Source organism: Artemia sp. Qi Xiang Cuo, chromosome 17 (genome assembly GCF_049724085.1).
Source record: "Artemia sp. Qi Xiang Cuo chromosome 17, ASM4972408v1, whole genome shotgun sequence".
In the NCBI taxonomy this organism is placed as follows: Eukaryota; Metazoa; Arthropoda; class Branchiopoda; order Anostraca; family Artemiidae; genus Artemia; species Artemia sp. Qi Xiang Cuo.
The window spans coordinates 12,911,484-12,928,260 of NC_142810.1; the positions used below are offsets into that span (position 1 = coordinate 12,911,484).

Here is a 16,777-nt window from a genome sequence, read left to right on the forward strand (position 1 = left end):
GGGGGTTAAAATTTTGCTTTTTTTAATGAAAACACTAAAGAAAGCAATTTTCAATCAAAATATCATAAAAGATGTTTTCAAAATCTTGGAGGGGGGGGGGGAATAATCCTTGATGGAGCAACAAGATACACAATCTAGACTACGAACTCACAATTCTGATTTGATCTGATCAATTCTGATTTGAGCATCTTTCATGATCTAACTTGTTCCTTAAATGGCACATTTTGCAGTCCAGATCATGAATTTAAATTCCAGCTCTTTGGTCAAAAGGATTTTTTTCTAAAACTGTATCGCAACCTTTTGCACGGAATTTGAATTTAGTTCAAAAATAGACCAAGATTAAAACCAATCACATTTACCAAAAAAAAAAAATATATGTAAACGACTTCGCAAAGCTATTAGATAAAAATGCTTAAAATTTATCATAGAATCGGGATGTCTAGGTTCGGATAACACGCAATAGAGGGGAGTGAGAAAATGTTTGTGTGAAGGAGGGAAGGAGGAGACTTTTTTTATGCAGGGTGTTTTGAAAAGTAGGAATGGGTGAGTATTTTCTTAAGTGAGTGAAATTTTGTGAAAAGTTGTGAAATCTTGTAATGTTCGACCAATGCACTAAAGCATGAAGAAGACAATGGAAAAGGGGTTGACTCATTTCATAGTTATGTAATGTGCAGAAGAGAGCGGGAGTGACTGGGAAGCAGTGGCGGATCCAGAAGGGGGCGCTCCCCCCTAACGTAGTCTAAAGTAGTGTAATTTTTATAAAGATAAAAAAATGTTGGGGGGGGGGGGTTGGTTGTTTTGGTAATGGATTCTTTTCTTATTATTAAGGGTGTGTTTAAGGATATATTGAAGTGAAATATTGTATTAACCATGGCTTACAAAGGCTTTTAGTGCTAATAAATATTAAGTAGTATACACAAGCTAATAATGACAGCATTGTTCAGCAATCCTTTGTCACAGATTAATGTGAGCATATAATTTTTTCATTATTTAAGCCTATTTCATGTTTGTCCATTACATTTTTTTCTTGTGTTCTTAGGCTGGTTGTACCTGGTTTGCCTACCAACGCTATAAACTTGGTGTCGGTGACACTTTTGCGCCAGTTGAAACCCAGGGTACAGCACCTGGGGCTGCACCATGGACTCAGACCCCAAGTCAGGATGGCAACCCATATAACGCTGGTGGCTATCCTTCATATACTGGTGCTTACAATGCTGAGTCTTATCAACAGCCGCCGTTTGCAAATAATGGTGGTGCAGCAGGGGGTGTTAGCTACCAGCAGGCTACCTATTAAATACATAAAGCAGAAGAATGTTTGTTGATCTCATGCTATGATTGTATACCAAGTCCTGCATAGCTGTTTTTTGTGTGATATTATCAGATTTGATTTTTTTTTTTTTTTATTGTACTACTAAAATTTATTAGTAATATCTGAGTTTCTCCATTTTTGTAATTTATTTGTAAATTCTTTGTTTTCACTTTTCTTATTTCTCGTTTTCTGTTCGCCGTACTTATTTCTCCTCTGCTTTATTGCATCTGATTTTGGTCGGTTTTCTCCTTCCGGCTCTGTTCTCATCAAAGAAATTCACAGTTTCTGTTTAGAATTTTTTTTTTGGGGGGGGGGAGGGAGATGATTCAAAGGACCTTTTTGATCGAGTTTGGAAATGGCATTAAAATTAAAGTTTCAAACAGGTGGTTTGTCCAAAGAATAAGCATACTATCCTTATGCAATATCATTATTTGTGACATTTCAGATATTTGGTTTTGATGGGGTATTATTTTGCAAAAAGTATTCAACAATTTTTAAGTTTATTGTACAGACTGATTTCTTAGCCTTAGACCAAAGTTGCTCAACTGCTCGAAAACTTGAAATTTGAAGAAACTACAATTTGAAAAAAAAGTAGACAATTTAGAATCAAATGGAAATATTAATCATAGATCGTTAGATTTAAGATTAGAGGAAATTGTTAAAATAATAAATTATTTTTAAAAAAATAATTCGTTCAAAAAAGAATTTATTTCAAGGGGACAAATGATACGGCTGCAATTGCAAAATCGCGGGATTATCGAACAGGAGGGGGGAGGCCCCCGCCCCCATGTGTTTGTCCCTGATTACTGTACTCTACAATTGTTTTATTTCATGAAAAATATTATTAAGGAATCAATACCTGCTTTATTCCTCTTTGAAGGAAGTTCAAAGATTTTGATTTACATAAAATAGGAAAACTCAGTCAAAGCAAATTAGACGACAAATTCCTACTTGCAATACAGCGTTTTAACACGTTTAATGAAGAATAAATTAATAGTGTTGAAAATTTGAAGCAAATTTTCTTTTTGGGTCAATAGCAGATTTTCAGTCAATACGACACCTGCCGTAATGACAGGTTTCAATTACCTCCCCCTCTTTCTCTATTTCTTTGTATGTATGAGAGATTTATTTTTCAATCATTCGTACATAATCCTATGTCAGTGTTCATACAAAAAGTGCATATTCGAACATTGGATTATGTGTTTGCAAATTAGTGTTCACAAAAGTGGGATCACTCATCTAATAATGATAAATTAGGATTATATTGGTACAAGATTCCTTACTTCAGTTAAACACAGTAATAACAAAAGAACAATGCAATTCGATTCCCTATTCAACACTTTCCAAACATCACATTCAAGTCCATGACACCGTAACCGTAACACCGTAAATTCGCCACCGTTACGGTAGAAGTGTAGTGCTTGTGCTGGGTGGCCTTTCGCCCGAGTGAAAACCAAAAAAATATCCGCACCGTCTGTATATAAACAAATTAAAGATTTTTAAACAAATTAAAGGTATACTAAAGGTATTACCGCCCTAGATTGGTTGAGTACTGTATGCAAGATTTTTAAATTCTAAGCTCTACAATTTCACATCCAAAAGCTGCCTCGTGGAATAAGGTAGGCTCAAGAGAGATGGCATCTTAATGAAAATCACACCATAAGATTCTGCGTATCAGAAAATCCTACTGTATAGGTTTCAAGCTCCCATCCCATCTTCAAAAATGTGGAATTTTGCAGCTTTGCAAATTTCTTGTTTATGTTGGCGCAATCTATAGTTACATGCTAATAATTATTTTGGTCATATTGCCTGCTAGATTTGTTACAAAAGGGTAGTGCCAAATCAATCAGAGGAGAAAGTCTGTTTTCTGTAATTCAAGTTTTTGAAAGCCGATACTCTTTACTGTCTTTCTGATTGATATTTTAATTGTTATATGTTAAATTCTAGTCAAAATTCCTGTAATTATCTAAGTGGCAGCCTTTTGACGTTAAGTGGCATTTTTAAAATAATTGATGTATTCAGTTTGACAGTATGTGTTTCTAGTTCCTATCAGAGAGTTGGTAAGCTTATAAGAGTAGAAACTAGCGTTAGTGTCGAAAAGAAAAGTTGCCAACGCCATCTAGCATTCGGCGAGTCAATTCTTACCCTACCCAAGACTGTTCCCTACTTGTCTTTCTGGGTACTCCAGACTGAAGAGGAGGGTAGAGAAGGCAAAATTGTCCCCTGTAGACATACCAGCTTAAAGGAAACTAGCCTATTTAATGTACAAAGAAAACTAAATTAGGCCCACTTTGAATAGACTGGATTTTGATTTAAAATAATTCTTAAAAGCGAAAAGAAATGCTGATTCACTTGATTCCAGCTATTATCCTATAAAATTGGAGATTAATTATACCAATTACCAAATTCTCTTCGAAATTCCTTACCTTTTAATGAGGTTGCAACACTGAATGTGATCTTTATTTCCTGTCTTCACTTGGTAAGTCATCGAAGATACAAATCTTGTAGGTCTCCTACTCTCTTTAATTCCTACTTGGTATTAATTACTATGGCCAAAGTAAGCTGTTTATCTTTTTTCTGCGACTTCGATAATTTGAAAATGCAATTTTTGTGGAGTGAACAAAGTAAGATATCGAGCGTTTCTTGTCAAAAAATACAAAACAGCCTCCTTCCCTTCGTACCATACCTCCCTCATAAAAGTATAAAATGCATGAAGGAAAGGAGAATGTATGAAAATAGTCTAATTTCAATAGATGAGACTGTTAAAAATCAAGCATAATCAATTAGCAGGTAATTATGGGGGTAGGGTTCTTCCTTTGTTATGTCTTATTATACCTTGTATTCATTATTGTAGATGGGGTGAGTCGTTCCTCTTTTTTTTCTATGGCTTAGATAATTCGAAAAATTCTGATTTTTTGAAGAAAAAAAATAAAATACCGAACGTTCCTTGCCAAAAAAAAAGTTGCAAAACGGCCTCCCACCCTTTGCCCATACCTCCCTTATACTAGTCTAGAATGTCTAAAGGAAAGGAAAGTGTATGTAAATAGTCCAAGTTGAATAGGTCGAATGGTTAAAAGTAGTTATACATTGTAATAATTATTGTAGATTTGGTGAGTCGTTCCTCTTTTTTTTTTCTATGGCTTAGATAATTCGAAAAATTCTGATTTTTTTAAAAAAAAAAACAAAATACCGAACGTTCCTTGCCAAAAAAAAGTTACAAAACGGCCTCCCTCCCATTGCCCATACCTCCCTTATACTAGTCTAGAATGTCTAAAGGAAAGGAAAGTGTATGTAAATAGTCTAAGTTGAATAGGTGGAATGGTTAAAAGTAGTTATACATTGTAATAATTATTGTAGATGTGGTAAGTGGTTCCTCTTTTTTTCTATGGCTTAGATAATTCGAAAAATGCTGATTTTTTAAAAAAAAAAAAATACCGACCGTTTCTTGCCTAAAAAAAATTACAAAACGGCCTCCCTCCCTTTGACCATACCTCCCTTATACTAGTCTAGAATGTCCAAAGGAAAGGAAAGTATATGTAAAGAGTCTAAGTTGAATAGGTGGAATGGTTAAAAGTAGTTATACATAATAATTATTGTAGATGTGGTAAGTGGTTCCTCTTTTTTTCTGTGGCTCACAGAACACGAAAATGCTATCTGTTTCCCACAAGTTCTGACTTGAAAAAATCAAAAGTTTCTTGCAAAAAAATTAGAAAATATGGTGTCAAAACGACCCCCCTCCCTTTTCCGCCTTTATAATATCCTCCTTTATAATAGTCATCAATGAATGAATGTTTTCAATATAAGGAAATTGTCCAACTAGAAATGGTGGAACAGTTGGAAACGAATATAGTGAATTAGCAGATATCTATGGGGGTAGGGGTTTTCCTTTGTTATGCCAAGACTCTTAAGGTGTAAATTAGTCTAAGAGTAAATTTACTATACAAAAAACATTCCATCTTTGTGTGTTCATGTGACAAATTTAAAATATTTGCCAAGACAATTCTTTGTGATAAAGCTTGCTTATGGTTTGCGCACACAAGCTCTTGAACCACTAGAAGAATTGTTACTTATAAACAAGTGCTTCCCAAATTTCCGGATTTCTCCAAAAGAAAATTGGGTTCTCCGGAATCTGCAAGCTTAATATTCGTAAATACAAAATTGTTGATTTTCTATAGCGTTAGTTTTCTTGGAGATTTCGGAGATCCCAGTTTTCTTACAAGGATATTCAGGGATGATGGAAGCACTGTCTTAGCGTTTCTGCAGATTTAGTATGTCAATTCAGAAGAATATGTGACACAGAATTATGTAATAAATCACCCTATTAAAGAAAGGAGGTTAAAGCCGCTGGTTCAATGTGTTTTTTAGGTGTTGTTTGGTTTTTAAGATAATTAGAAGTTTGTATTTTTTCCAAAACTCTTTTGTATCTTATTTTCAAATACAGCTATCATTGGAATTTAAAGCATGTACTATCAAACTTTTTTGTAAGATTTAGAAATCACATGAAATGTGTTTCCTTTTAGTCCTCATAATTGTTAAAAATATGCCTGTATCCAATGGGGGAAAGAAGAAGAGCGGAAAAGGGTACAAAATCTGAATTATTTGGGTATACAACGTAAAAGTTTTGGTTCACTCCCCCCCCCCCCCCACCCCTAAAAAATGTAAACGCTCTTCTGGATACTGGATATGTTGATCATATCCAGTAGGGCAAAGAAGAGGAAATCAAAAGCATACAAAATGGTACTACTTGTTATGCTATGTAAATATTTGGGTCCGTTAGACCTCCCCACTACAGGTAATATTTAGATCTCTTTTCTAAGGCTAAGGACTTTCTGTCGTCCAAAAACTGTTGCACAAGACATATTTTATAGTTTTTTTGTTCCTGGTTTACCGTTTGCCCAATTTAATTTATTTTGGCTTGTCACCAGTTTTAGTGTTTCGTACTGTGAAATAAAAAATCGATGTTTTTATCTTGTTTATTCTGTATTGTTTATTGGCAGGTGTGGAAAAAAAGTAAACAAAATGTAATAAAGCTGTTAAAGGAAAGATAACAACTTGAGTCTTGTTTGGTTAACTAAATCAGGGATTGATACATCCGGAAAATCGTAGAGGATGGAGCAAATTTTTTGCCGTCTCAGATAGGCACGTACGCTGGATTTTTTTTTTGGGAGAGGGGGGGGGGAATAAAAAAATCATTAATAATTTCATGGAGAAATTTCCTGAAGTTCGGAGAGATTTCGATGGGATATTAGACCTCATTCGTGCTTTTTAGGGCAGAAATAAATAAAAATAGATATTAATTGAGTTGTTATTCATTTTGTAGGTCACGTTTTATGATGAAGTAATTAAGATTTATTTATATTTTATCACTTTCAGCAGCAACGTCTGAAATGAGCTGCAGAACAATAACGTCAATTGATAAACAACAAAATTTTCAAAAAAAAAATGAGGATAATTCCAGCCAGTGAAAAAAGAAGAATAGTGTGCAAATATTTCGGTCGGGACCTCAGCTCATGGTGCAAAAAAAGGAAGTAATGAGTAAAAAGTATAGATAATGGCCAGGATGAAAAACAAACATCGTAATAAAAAAAAGGCACTTTCATAAGCAGTGCTATACAATGTTGGAAAATGTTTTTTTTTTTTTTTTTAAGACCAAGGCACTTCATACAGAAGTTATCATAGAGCCTTAAAACGGCCTCATTCGATTGGAAATTGAGAGGGTTAGTGCCCTTTTAAATAGTTGATAGTGATTGGTGGGCAAATAGCCCCCCCCCCATACGCCCATCACTTTCCCAAACACATCCAATCAAAATTTTGAGATAGCTATTTTGTTCAGCGTAGTTGAAAGGTCTGGAAATTGTGTATTTGAGGATGACAACGACCCCCACAGCCCTCAGGGCAAGGGATGTAAGTTACGCCCTGGGGGCATATGCGCTTTTTTTTTATAAAGTTTGCCCTTTTTAAGTGTCAAAGCTATCGGAGGGCCTCCCCCTCCCCACACGCGCCGTATTTTCCCAAAATGCATCCAATAGAAATTTTGAGATAGTCATTTCATTCAAAATAGTCCAAAGATCATATAACAAGGCTTTTGGGGTTGAAAGGAACCCCCAGATCCGGGCGGCAAGGGTTGTAAGTTATGTCCCCAGGGCAATTAAGGTTTTTATGGAAGGGGTGGCTGTATAAACTTGAGGAGACTCAATTGGTTGAAAATTGGAAGTTGTAGTTCGCTTTTAAGATTCAGAAATGATGGAGGACAACTAGCCCCTCCCTCCGACTACCACTCTTCACCAAACGCATCTAATTGAAATTGTGAGGTAGCCATTTTATCCCAAATACTCCAAAGAACATATAACAAAGCCTCCAGGGTGTGACAAACCCCCCAGAGCCCTGGGACAAGGCTTGCAAGTTATGCTTCGTGGGCATATAAGGTCTTTATGGAATGAGTAGCCCTATAAACTGCAATGGGGCTCATTTGATTTGAAACTGGAGGTTCTGGTGTCCTTTTTAAGAGTCAAAATTGATTACAGAGCAGCCGTCCCCCTCCTGCTTTCCGACGCCAACATTTCACCCAACAAATCCAATCAAAATTCTGAGATAGCAATTTTGTTCAGGATAGTTGAAGGGTCCGGAAATTATATCTTTAAGGATGACAAACCCCCACAGCCCTCAGAGCAAGGGTTGTACGTTATGTTCTGGGGGCATAAAATATTTTTATAAAAAGGGCCGTCTTGTATACTTAGGAGGGGGATCATTGGATTGGTAACCAGAAGTTCTAGTGCCCTTTCTGATTGGTAATCAGAAGTTCTAGCGAATATATGATCATTTGGAACTGCATGAACGGATCTTTTGATAATAGTCTTAGAGTAGCTGGTTTGTTTCTGGATTTGATTAAGGCATTAGACACTGTTGATCACCAAATACTATTGTGAAAATTTGAATTTTATGGACTAAGAGGGGCTACTTTGGCTTTGCTTCATGGTTATCTCCATAATAGGGAGCAGTATATTCACCTTAATGGATAATCTTCCAGTAAAAGTCTTGTTAAATGTGGTGTCCCCTAGGGCTCTGTATTAGGTCCTACTCTTTTTTTATTTTTATTAACGATCTGCCAAATGCTGTTGCAACTACTTCTAGAATTAGGGATTTAGTCGATCCTGCACCTTCTGGGTCCAGGATCACTGCACCCTTATTTGCTGATGATGCAACATTGATGTGTGTTGCTTCAACTGAACAACTACTTACCTCTACAATTAATGCAGCAATGACTAAGCAGCTAAGAAGTGTCTATGGTTGAAGATAAACCGGCTCGACCCATATATAAGTAAATCTAATTTTGTTATCTTTTCGCGGTCTCCAAATTATTATCCTTGGATTACCGAAATAGCTTCACCAGAGCGAATTGTTAAGCGGTCAAATTCCGTTAAATACCTTGGGATTATTATTGACGAAAATTTATCATTTAAGTACCATGTAAAAGCTATAGGTAAAATACTATCACGGAATTTAAGGATTATCTGTAAATTAAAACACTTTTTCCTTCAATTGTTTTACGGTTAGAATATTTTTCTCTGATACATCCGTCATATTTTGTACTTTTCGTCCGTATTGCTTGGTACTTTCCCCTCAATACTTTGCCCAATACGTGTACTGCAGAATAATGCTATTAGATCATTTTGTGGAATAGGGAACCGAGATTCGATCAGGTCAATGTACAGTATAATTAATATAATGCCTGCAGCTGGATTGCGTGATTTTTACACACTGATTTTTATGTATAGGTATTGTTATGGGTGCCTTTCAGACTGTTTTACAGGGACTTTCGGGAAAGGTCCAATGTTCATTGTCACGGAACTTGGACCAGTGGAGATATTGAGGTTCCTCAATTAGTTTCTAATAGGACGGCTTTTTCAGTTATTTATAGAGGGGCTAAGCTGTGGAATAAGCTTGTCCCAAGTACCAAGCAATTACCCATTAGTCAATTTAAATCTGAGCTACGTGTGGGGTTGGTTGGTAAGTATATCATCGAAACAGATTGAGATTAATGGGATTAACGTTGACAGTAATGTTTTATTGTTTGTTTTTTTTTTGCTTCGGGATCATGATATTATGTTGTTTTATTGTGTATGAATTATTTATATATGTTTTTTTTCGTTACACGGTTTCACCCTTCTGCTTATTATAGATTATACTTGATTTTTTTTTTTTTTAGTAGTAGCACACCCTCACAAGAGACACTTTTGGTGTGCTACCGATTGATTTTGTCTCTTTTTTTATAATAAATTGATATTACTACTTTAAAGAGTCAAAGTTATCAGAGGGTATCTATCCCCTCCCACGCGTTGTGTTTTCTCGAAAAGCATCCAATAGAAATTTTTAGATAGCCATTTTCTTCAAAATAGTCCAAAGATCCTATAACAAGGCATTTGGGGTTCATACAAACCATCATAGCCTTGGGCAAGTGTTTTAAGTTATGCTTCGGGGGCATTTAAGGTTTTTATGGAAGGGATAGCTGCATAAACTTTAGAGGTGGCTCATTTGGTTGAAAGTAATAATTTCTAGTTCCCTTTTAAGAGTCAAAGTGGCAGAGTTAAATTAGACCCCCCCCCCCAACTAACCATCTTTTCACCAAACGCATCGGATGGAAATTGTGAGAAAGCCATTTTGTTAAAAATAGTCTAAAGAACAAATAACAATGCCTCCAGGGTTAACACAACCCCCCTGAGCCCTGGGACAAAGGTAGTAAGATATGCCATGGGGGCATATACGGTTTTTACGGAATAGGTGATCATATAAACTTCAGATGGGGCTCATCTGATTTGAAGTCGGAAGACTTCAAATCAAATGACTCCCCCACGCCCAACATTTTCCGAAACAAACATCAAAGCAAAGTTTTGAGACATCTATTTTTTCAACATCGTTGAAAGGCTAAGTAATTATGTGTTTGGAAATATAAGCCTCCCGCCCCTGGGGTCTCGGATTAGTTAGGCAATTTGTCCATTGTTCACTTATAGTATATGTTATTGAGAAAAGTTATGAATGTTTGACCTCTAATTTCTCAAAATACAAAGGGACTTAAGGTGAGTCTTTCAGGGATATTGAGGGGAGTGTTGAACTAAATCAAAACATATTATGTGTATATAGGTTGTCAAAAGGGCGTAACTCTGGAATGATTGGAGTATATTAATTTGGGACTTTCGGGAAATGATAAGGAAGATGATCAATTAATCAAAAAGGCAATAATTGCACGCTACTACTATTACCGCTACTTCTACTGCGACCTTAGCTACTACTATCACTAAAAATAATGCTTCTGTATTGAGTTTTACTAAGGCTGAGGATATTGAAACAAACCTCTGAGGAAACGTTGAGGGAAAAGTTGAACTGAATCAAAGCATACTGAGTGCATGCATATTGCTGATACAGGCGTATCAGCAATATTTTTGGAACGGGTTATCGTATCAAGAGGAAAGTTCAAGGACATCATGAGTGGGATGTTCCGTTGATCAAAAGGCAAAAAGTACCTGCTACTACTGCTATTACTACTGCTGCTACTGCTGTTACTATTACTAATAACAATACACTATTACTGCTACTACTGTTCCTACTACTATGATACCAGTACAATTAAGGCTTCGCGTATGAAAGTGAAAATTTGACAGAATATCAAGGGGGAGTTTGAACTAAATCAATACCCACTGTATGTGCATGCACAGTGTCAAAAGGGTGTATCTCAAGAATAGATTTGGGTATTAACTTGGAACTTTCAGAGAATACTGAAAGAGGAAGATAGATCGACAAAAAGTTAATATATGCATTTCACTACTACTTTTACCACTTTTTAACACTGCTACTTTTACAAATACTACTACTGTTACTAAACTACTCCAACCACTATTTCAATTGCAACAACTTGTAAGGTTAAGAGTACTAAGGTGAAAAGGGCGTCAAAGGGGAATCAAAAGTGCTCATCAGCAATATTTTTGGAACAGCTTACCGTGTCAAGGTAAAACTTCTGGAGCATCATTAAAGGGGTATAGGGGGTAAAGGGTAACTAACCAAAAAGTAATATGTACATGCTATTACCGCTATTTCTACTGCTGCTACTGCTGTAACTACTGTTAAAGCAACTACTGTGATACCAATTCTATTAAGAATTAGGTCTATGAAGGTAAAATTTGAGAGAATATTGATCGCAAATTCGAACTAACAAAAGACACCATGTGCATTTAGATTGTCAAAATAACGTATCTTAAGAATTCTCAGAGAATGCTTAAAGGGAAAGATCAATTGACCAGAAAGCAATGTGTGCACACTGCTACCACTGCTACATTTACTACTACTACTATTACTATTGCTCCAACTACCACTTCTATTAGAACTATTTGTAAGGCTAAGAGCATTAAGGTCAAAATTTCAAGAAGTATATGAATATACAGGTTATCGAAACGACATATCGAAAATGTAATAGCAATGAATAACTGTATTAAGTTGAGTACTAGTACTACTGCTATGACTGCTATTACAACTATACCTAAGGATATGAAGGTAAAACTTTCAGAGCATTTTTAAGGGGGGGGGGGTAAATTGAATCACAACACACCATCCGTGTCCAGGTTATCAAAAAAGTATATCAGCAATGTCTTAGGAACAGTTTTGTGTGTGAAATTAGAACTTACAAGGCTTGTTGGGGGGGGGGGCGTTAAACTAACCAAAAGACAATATTTGTACAATAATAATACTGCTTCTACTCCTGCTACTGCTGCTGCTATTATTATTACTGCTACTAAAGCTAAGACTACTACTATTAATTCTACTGCTACTGTTAGTACTATAATTACTTGTGCTACTACAACTGCTACTAAAGCTAAGGGTATCAAGACGGAGGTTTTGGGCAATATTGAAAGTTTATTGAACTAAATCGAAACACACTATGCCCACATAGGCTGCCAAGAGGACGTATCAGCAGCGCTTCAGGAACAGTTGATGGTATTAAGGTGAAACTTTCATCGTGTGTTTAAGTGGATTTTGAAAAAAAAACCAAAGGTGCTACGTGCACACTGCTACTAATGCTACAACTATTGCTACTACACAAGCTAAGGGTATTAAGGTAAATCTTTCAAGAAATATTTACGCGGATGCTGAACTAGATTAAAATGAACTATGATCATGTTGATATTCAAAAGGGTGACAAAGCAATATCAAAATAACTGCTTACATTATTAAGTTAGATTTTTCAGTTCTAATTTGCACCTTACTGGAAAAAGTTAAATGGTTTCACTTTTATAACTTAAATGAACGAAAAATCATTAAGATTTTAAGGAATCAGCATTTGTTTATCAAACTGACAATGCACGTTCATTTGTTGTATTTTTCAGTAAAGTGCAAATTATGTTCTGGCCTTAAGAAGGCATGTGGTTTTTGAGGCCTACTGATGTTAGTTTCTGCTACTTTTGAGCTTGATTGGTTATTTTTTGTAATTTCTGTTCATTTTGGGTTTCGTTTATTTATTAATGGTGATTTGTGGTAGCTTTACGCTTGGTAGGTTATTTGATTCTAATTTAGCTCATTTTTGGCTCCGTGAAGTTCTTTACTTTTCTTTGAAAAACTCATTTTGTGGAAATTTTTTTTAATTAATTCAAATAAAGATTAAAAATTAACTTGGTATTTCACTCTATTCAGATGGTGGTAAGACAGCTAACCTTATTGATTACGTTATTGTAAACCGAAGACTGGCAGGATCGATACAAAACAGTAGGGTATATAGGAGTGCTGTTATTGATTGTTAAAAGTAAAAATCTCACTCTAGTAGTGTCTAGGGTTAATCTAAAGCTAAAATTTATGAAAGGTGAAATTTGGGAGAGAAACTTTCCAGGAACAGCTGAATACTAAACTGGAGAATTTAACATTTGACAATGTAGAAGATGAATAGTTTTAGAAAAATAGTTTGTCATGTCGCTGATGGTGTCTTGCTGAAGAAAGTTAGAAATGGAGCTATAAATATTAGTGAAAGTGTTTTCTGTTTTATAAAGAGGATATGGTACTCTTCTAATAATACTTATGCCTGTGGGGATGCCATGCCCTACCCCCACACAACCCTTGGGAGAAGGGCTGGTATTGTGCAATTTGCCTATTGTTTAAATCTAAGGTTTATTGTTGGGAAAGAGGGACATTTTGATTCTGGGTATGTCAGAGAATGCTGTGGGTATTAAGGTAAGACTTCAGGAAATGTTGAAGAAAATCTTAAACTAAATCAAAAGACACTATGTGCACCAAAGTTGTCTAAAGTTATCTGCAATATAATCGTAGCTGCCAAGGACATTAAATTGAAACTTTATGGACCACGATTGCTACTACTAATGTGACTGTAACTATGACTGCTTAGAACTGTGACAATTTGAGACTTTTACTAGGACTAACTGCGACTCTAACTAGGACTACTAGGACTCTGACCTCGACCACGACTATTTGTGACTGGGACTGCGACTACTTTCGGCTGTGACTGCAACTGAATGCAACTACGACTACTTGCGACTGTAACTACTTTAAACCTCGAATAATAGTGACTGCGATTACTTGTGGCTGTTGCAGCAGCTAAGGTTACTTGCGATTGTGACTATGACCACGGGCGACTGCTACACTTCGCCGCTGCTATAACTTGCGACCGCGACTGCTTGTGATTACGACTAATTGCAACTGCGACTACTTTAGACTAATACTTATGACTTAGAATAATACTTATGAGTGCGACAACTTACAACTGCGATAATTTACACCTGCGACGTCAACTACTTTTGACTGTATAGATAACAGATAATACTGATATAGATGAATAGATCTTAAAACGAATAAAAATTAAATTAAATATGTAATTAAATTTTGTAACGAACAAAATTACTAAAACAGGAGTTTGGCTACTGCCCCTTTCCCCTACCCTAGCCTTAGTAGTTCGAAAGTCTAATACATCATTTGTGCTTTACTGACAACAAAGTATATTATAAAAAAAATCGAGTATGTAACATTGAAAAAAAATTAAATTGACATAAAACCTCGAATTGCTGGGTTTTCTTGGAATTAATATCATTATATATTAAATATTCAGTTTATTTTCATAGTTCTTTCCAGTCATCTTGATTATTAATGTAATTTATCTTTTATTTTTGAAGATGTCCTGAAAAGTATGTTTATTTTCAACCAAATGAAAATGATGCAATAGAACTAATATGGCTAAGAAAGGGGGAGGGAGCCAGTTGCCAAACTCCTGTTTGTAGCATTTTTTGTTCGTTTTAAGTTTGACCTGAATATTCAGTTTCATTTTTACTCGTTTTAAGATTTATTTACTCATCTCTGTCAGTTTCTGTTATTTTTACGTTTGATATTTTTGGTCACTTTTAGTTTGAGTCATTATAGAGCTTATTTTTACTAATCTTAAGTTTTATATGGATATTTATTTTTTTTATTTTTTTTTAAAACGCCCGTATCGAAATTTTTTCATTAATACCAAGAAACATAAGGAGTGGTGTGCATAAAATACCCTTCTCTATATGGGAAATTTTATGGATAGGGTGCATAATTTTTTAAGAAAATAGGGTCCAATAGCATAAAACAGCAGTACGTTCTCGTCTGAAGGGCAGAAAAAGACCAGAAACTGTGGTCTTGAATTACCAAATTTGGGTCTATTTGCTCTTTAATACCCTAATTTAATGTTTTGTTAAAACAAAAAATAATTATTTTCTTTATTAAACATAGTTATCTTTGTTTGATGTTTGAGATTTCGTTGTATTTTTGTTAAAAAGTTTTATAGATATCATAAAAAAGAATATATGTAGGAAGATTAGCTTAAACAGAAATAAAGGAGAATACGGATTAAATCCTAGTTAGGATTTCTTCTTTTAAAAGAAGCCAAAACAAAATATATTTTTAGGAATAATAAAAAAAAATGTACCCAAAAAGAGATTGAGCTTTTTTAAATAAAGGTCAAACCGAAATGAGCTTTTGGAATGTTAATACTGATTTTAAGTTCCAACATAGCCCACTTCCACATGATTAGCTAAAGAAAAAATTTATTCAATTTTTTCGATATACCAAAATTACTTAATTTTGGGCAAAATAACCCGAAAATCACCTTGTTTAACAAATAACCTTAAAAATCACCGAATGTTTAAGAAATGACCGTTTAAATTATAAACCACTGATGTTGGCAGCCCTGACCAGGGGAATCAATGTCCCCCTAATATTCACTGACCTTATTACATTTCGTTATGTATGTTAGCCCTCCCTCATCTCTATTTGTAAGATTGATGTATCGTCCTAATTTAGGACTAGCCCAGCCCCCCACCCCGAGTAATAAAAATTCACCTCCCATGTTATCATTAGTCCTTAAATTCACCTACCTTCAAAATGACCTATTTATATACTACTATTCTACTACTGACAACTCTCTGCTACACCAAGTCACTTAACGTCAACATACTTGCGCGCGTTTCTCCTCCACAATATATACAAACTTTACCGTTTAACCCATCCAATGAAGTTTTAGTTTCGTTTAAATTCTTCCTCGTGACCTTTTCCCAACAGTGGAGTCAAATTACTGGAAATATAGCGAGGGGTTTTATAAAAAAAAAAAAATCAAAAATCTAGCTAGGGGAAAATATAGATGGTGGGACAAAGCCCCCCCCCCCATTAACGCCTCGTATTCCTATCCCATTTGGGGACGACCTGCTTTCCGTCTTGCCTCAATTGAATGGTCAAAAAGTACAATCATGGCAATATGTAATCCTTCACTCGTTGAAGTGAGTCACTTCGCTCGTGGATCCTCTTTCGCGAGCAACCTTTTTACTCTCATAACACTTCTAGACTTTACTTATGCAAATACTCTGTCTTTGACTGGTAATTTCACCTCCAGTGTCATTAACATTCTAGCAGAGATAACTAATCAATAAATCACCAGCAGTAAGGAAGTACATTCACCCCAAAATTTATTTTCCTTTTCTCAAGATCAAGGGCAAGACAGGCCTTTCTCTGGAACAGTTCCTTAGGGAAGGACAATGACCTGAAATTTGGAATTCGGATCCATGATATGTGGAATTGTTTCGTTGAGTCTTTGTTGGCCAAAATAAGATTGAAGTTTTAAAAATAACTGGATCTTTTTTCTTTTCTTTTTTTATATTTTTTATTTAAAAAAAATATCAGTTTATATAATTTTCTACAACTACGCGTAAAATGTGACCTCTATTAAATGGTTTTCATTTTCTTGCTGATGTATATTGTCTTTTGCAAGAGTATTTTACTGTACTCCGTTGTTGAAATGACGTTTTTTGTCATTCAAATAGCGTTTTCTGTCTTTAAAATTAGGTGTTTTTTCATTTAAAATAACGACGATAATTTGTTGAATTCAAGTTAAAAGGATTTTCATTTACTCCATCATTTAAATAACTTTTTCAGTTCTTAAAATATCGTTATTCAGCCGATAAA

General features: G+C 35.2%; 1 protein-coding gene across 1 annotated transcript in view; it reads left to right on the plus strand.

Annotated features, from left to right (window-relative positions):
- The window catches only part of Syngr (synaptogyrin), a 34,483-nt gene extending 28,137 nt beyond the window's left edge, over positions 1-6,346 (plus strand). The window contains exon 5 of the mRNA XM_089102938.1: positions 1,040-6,346. Coding sequence (XP_088959064.1) covers positions 1,040-1,294 — 255 coding nt within the window. The 3' untranslated portion in view covers positions 1,295-6,346. The remainder of the gene's footprint in view (positions 1-1,039) is intronic.
- Positions 6,347-16,777: the final 10,431 nt, after the last annotated feature.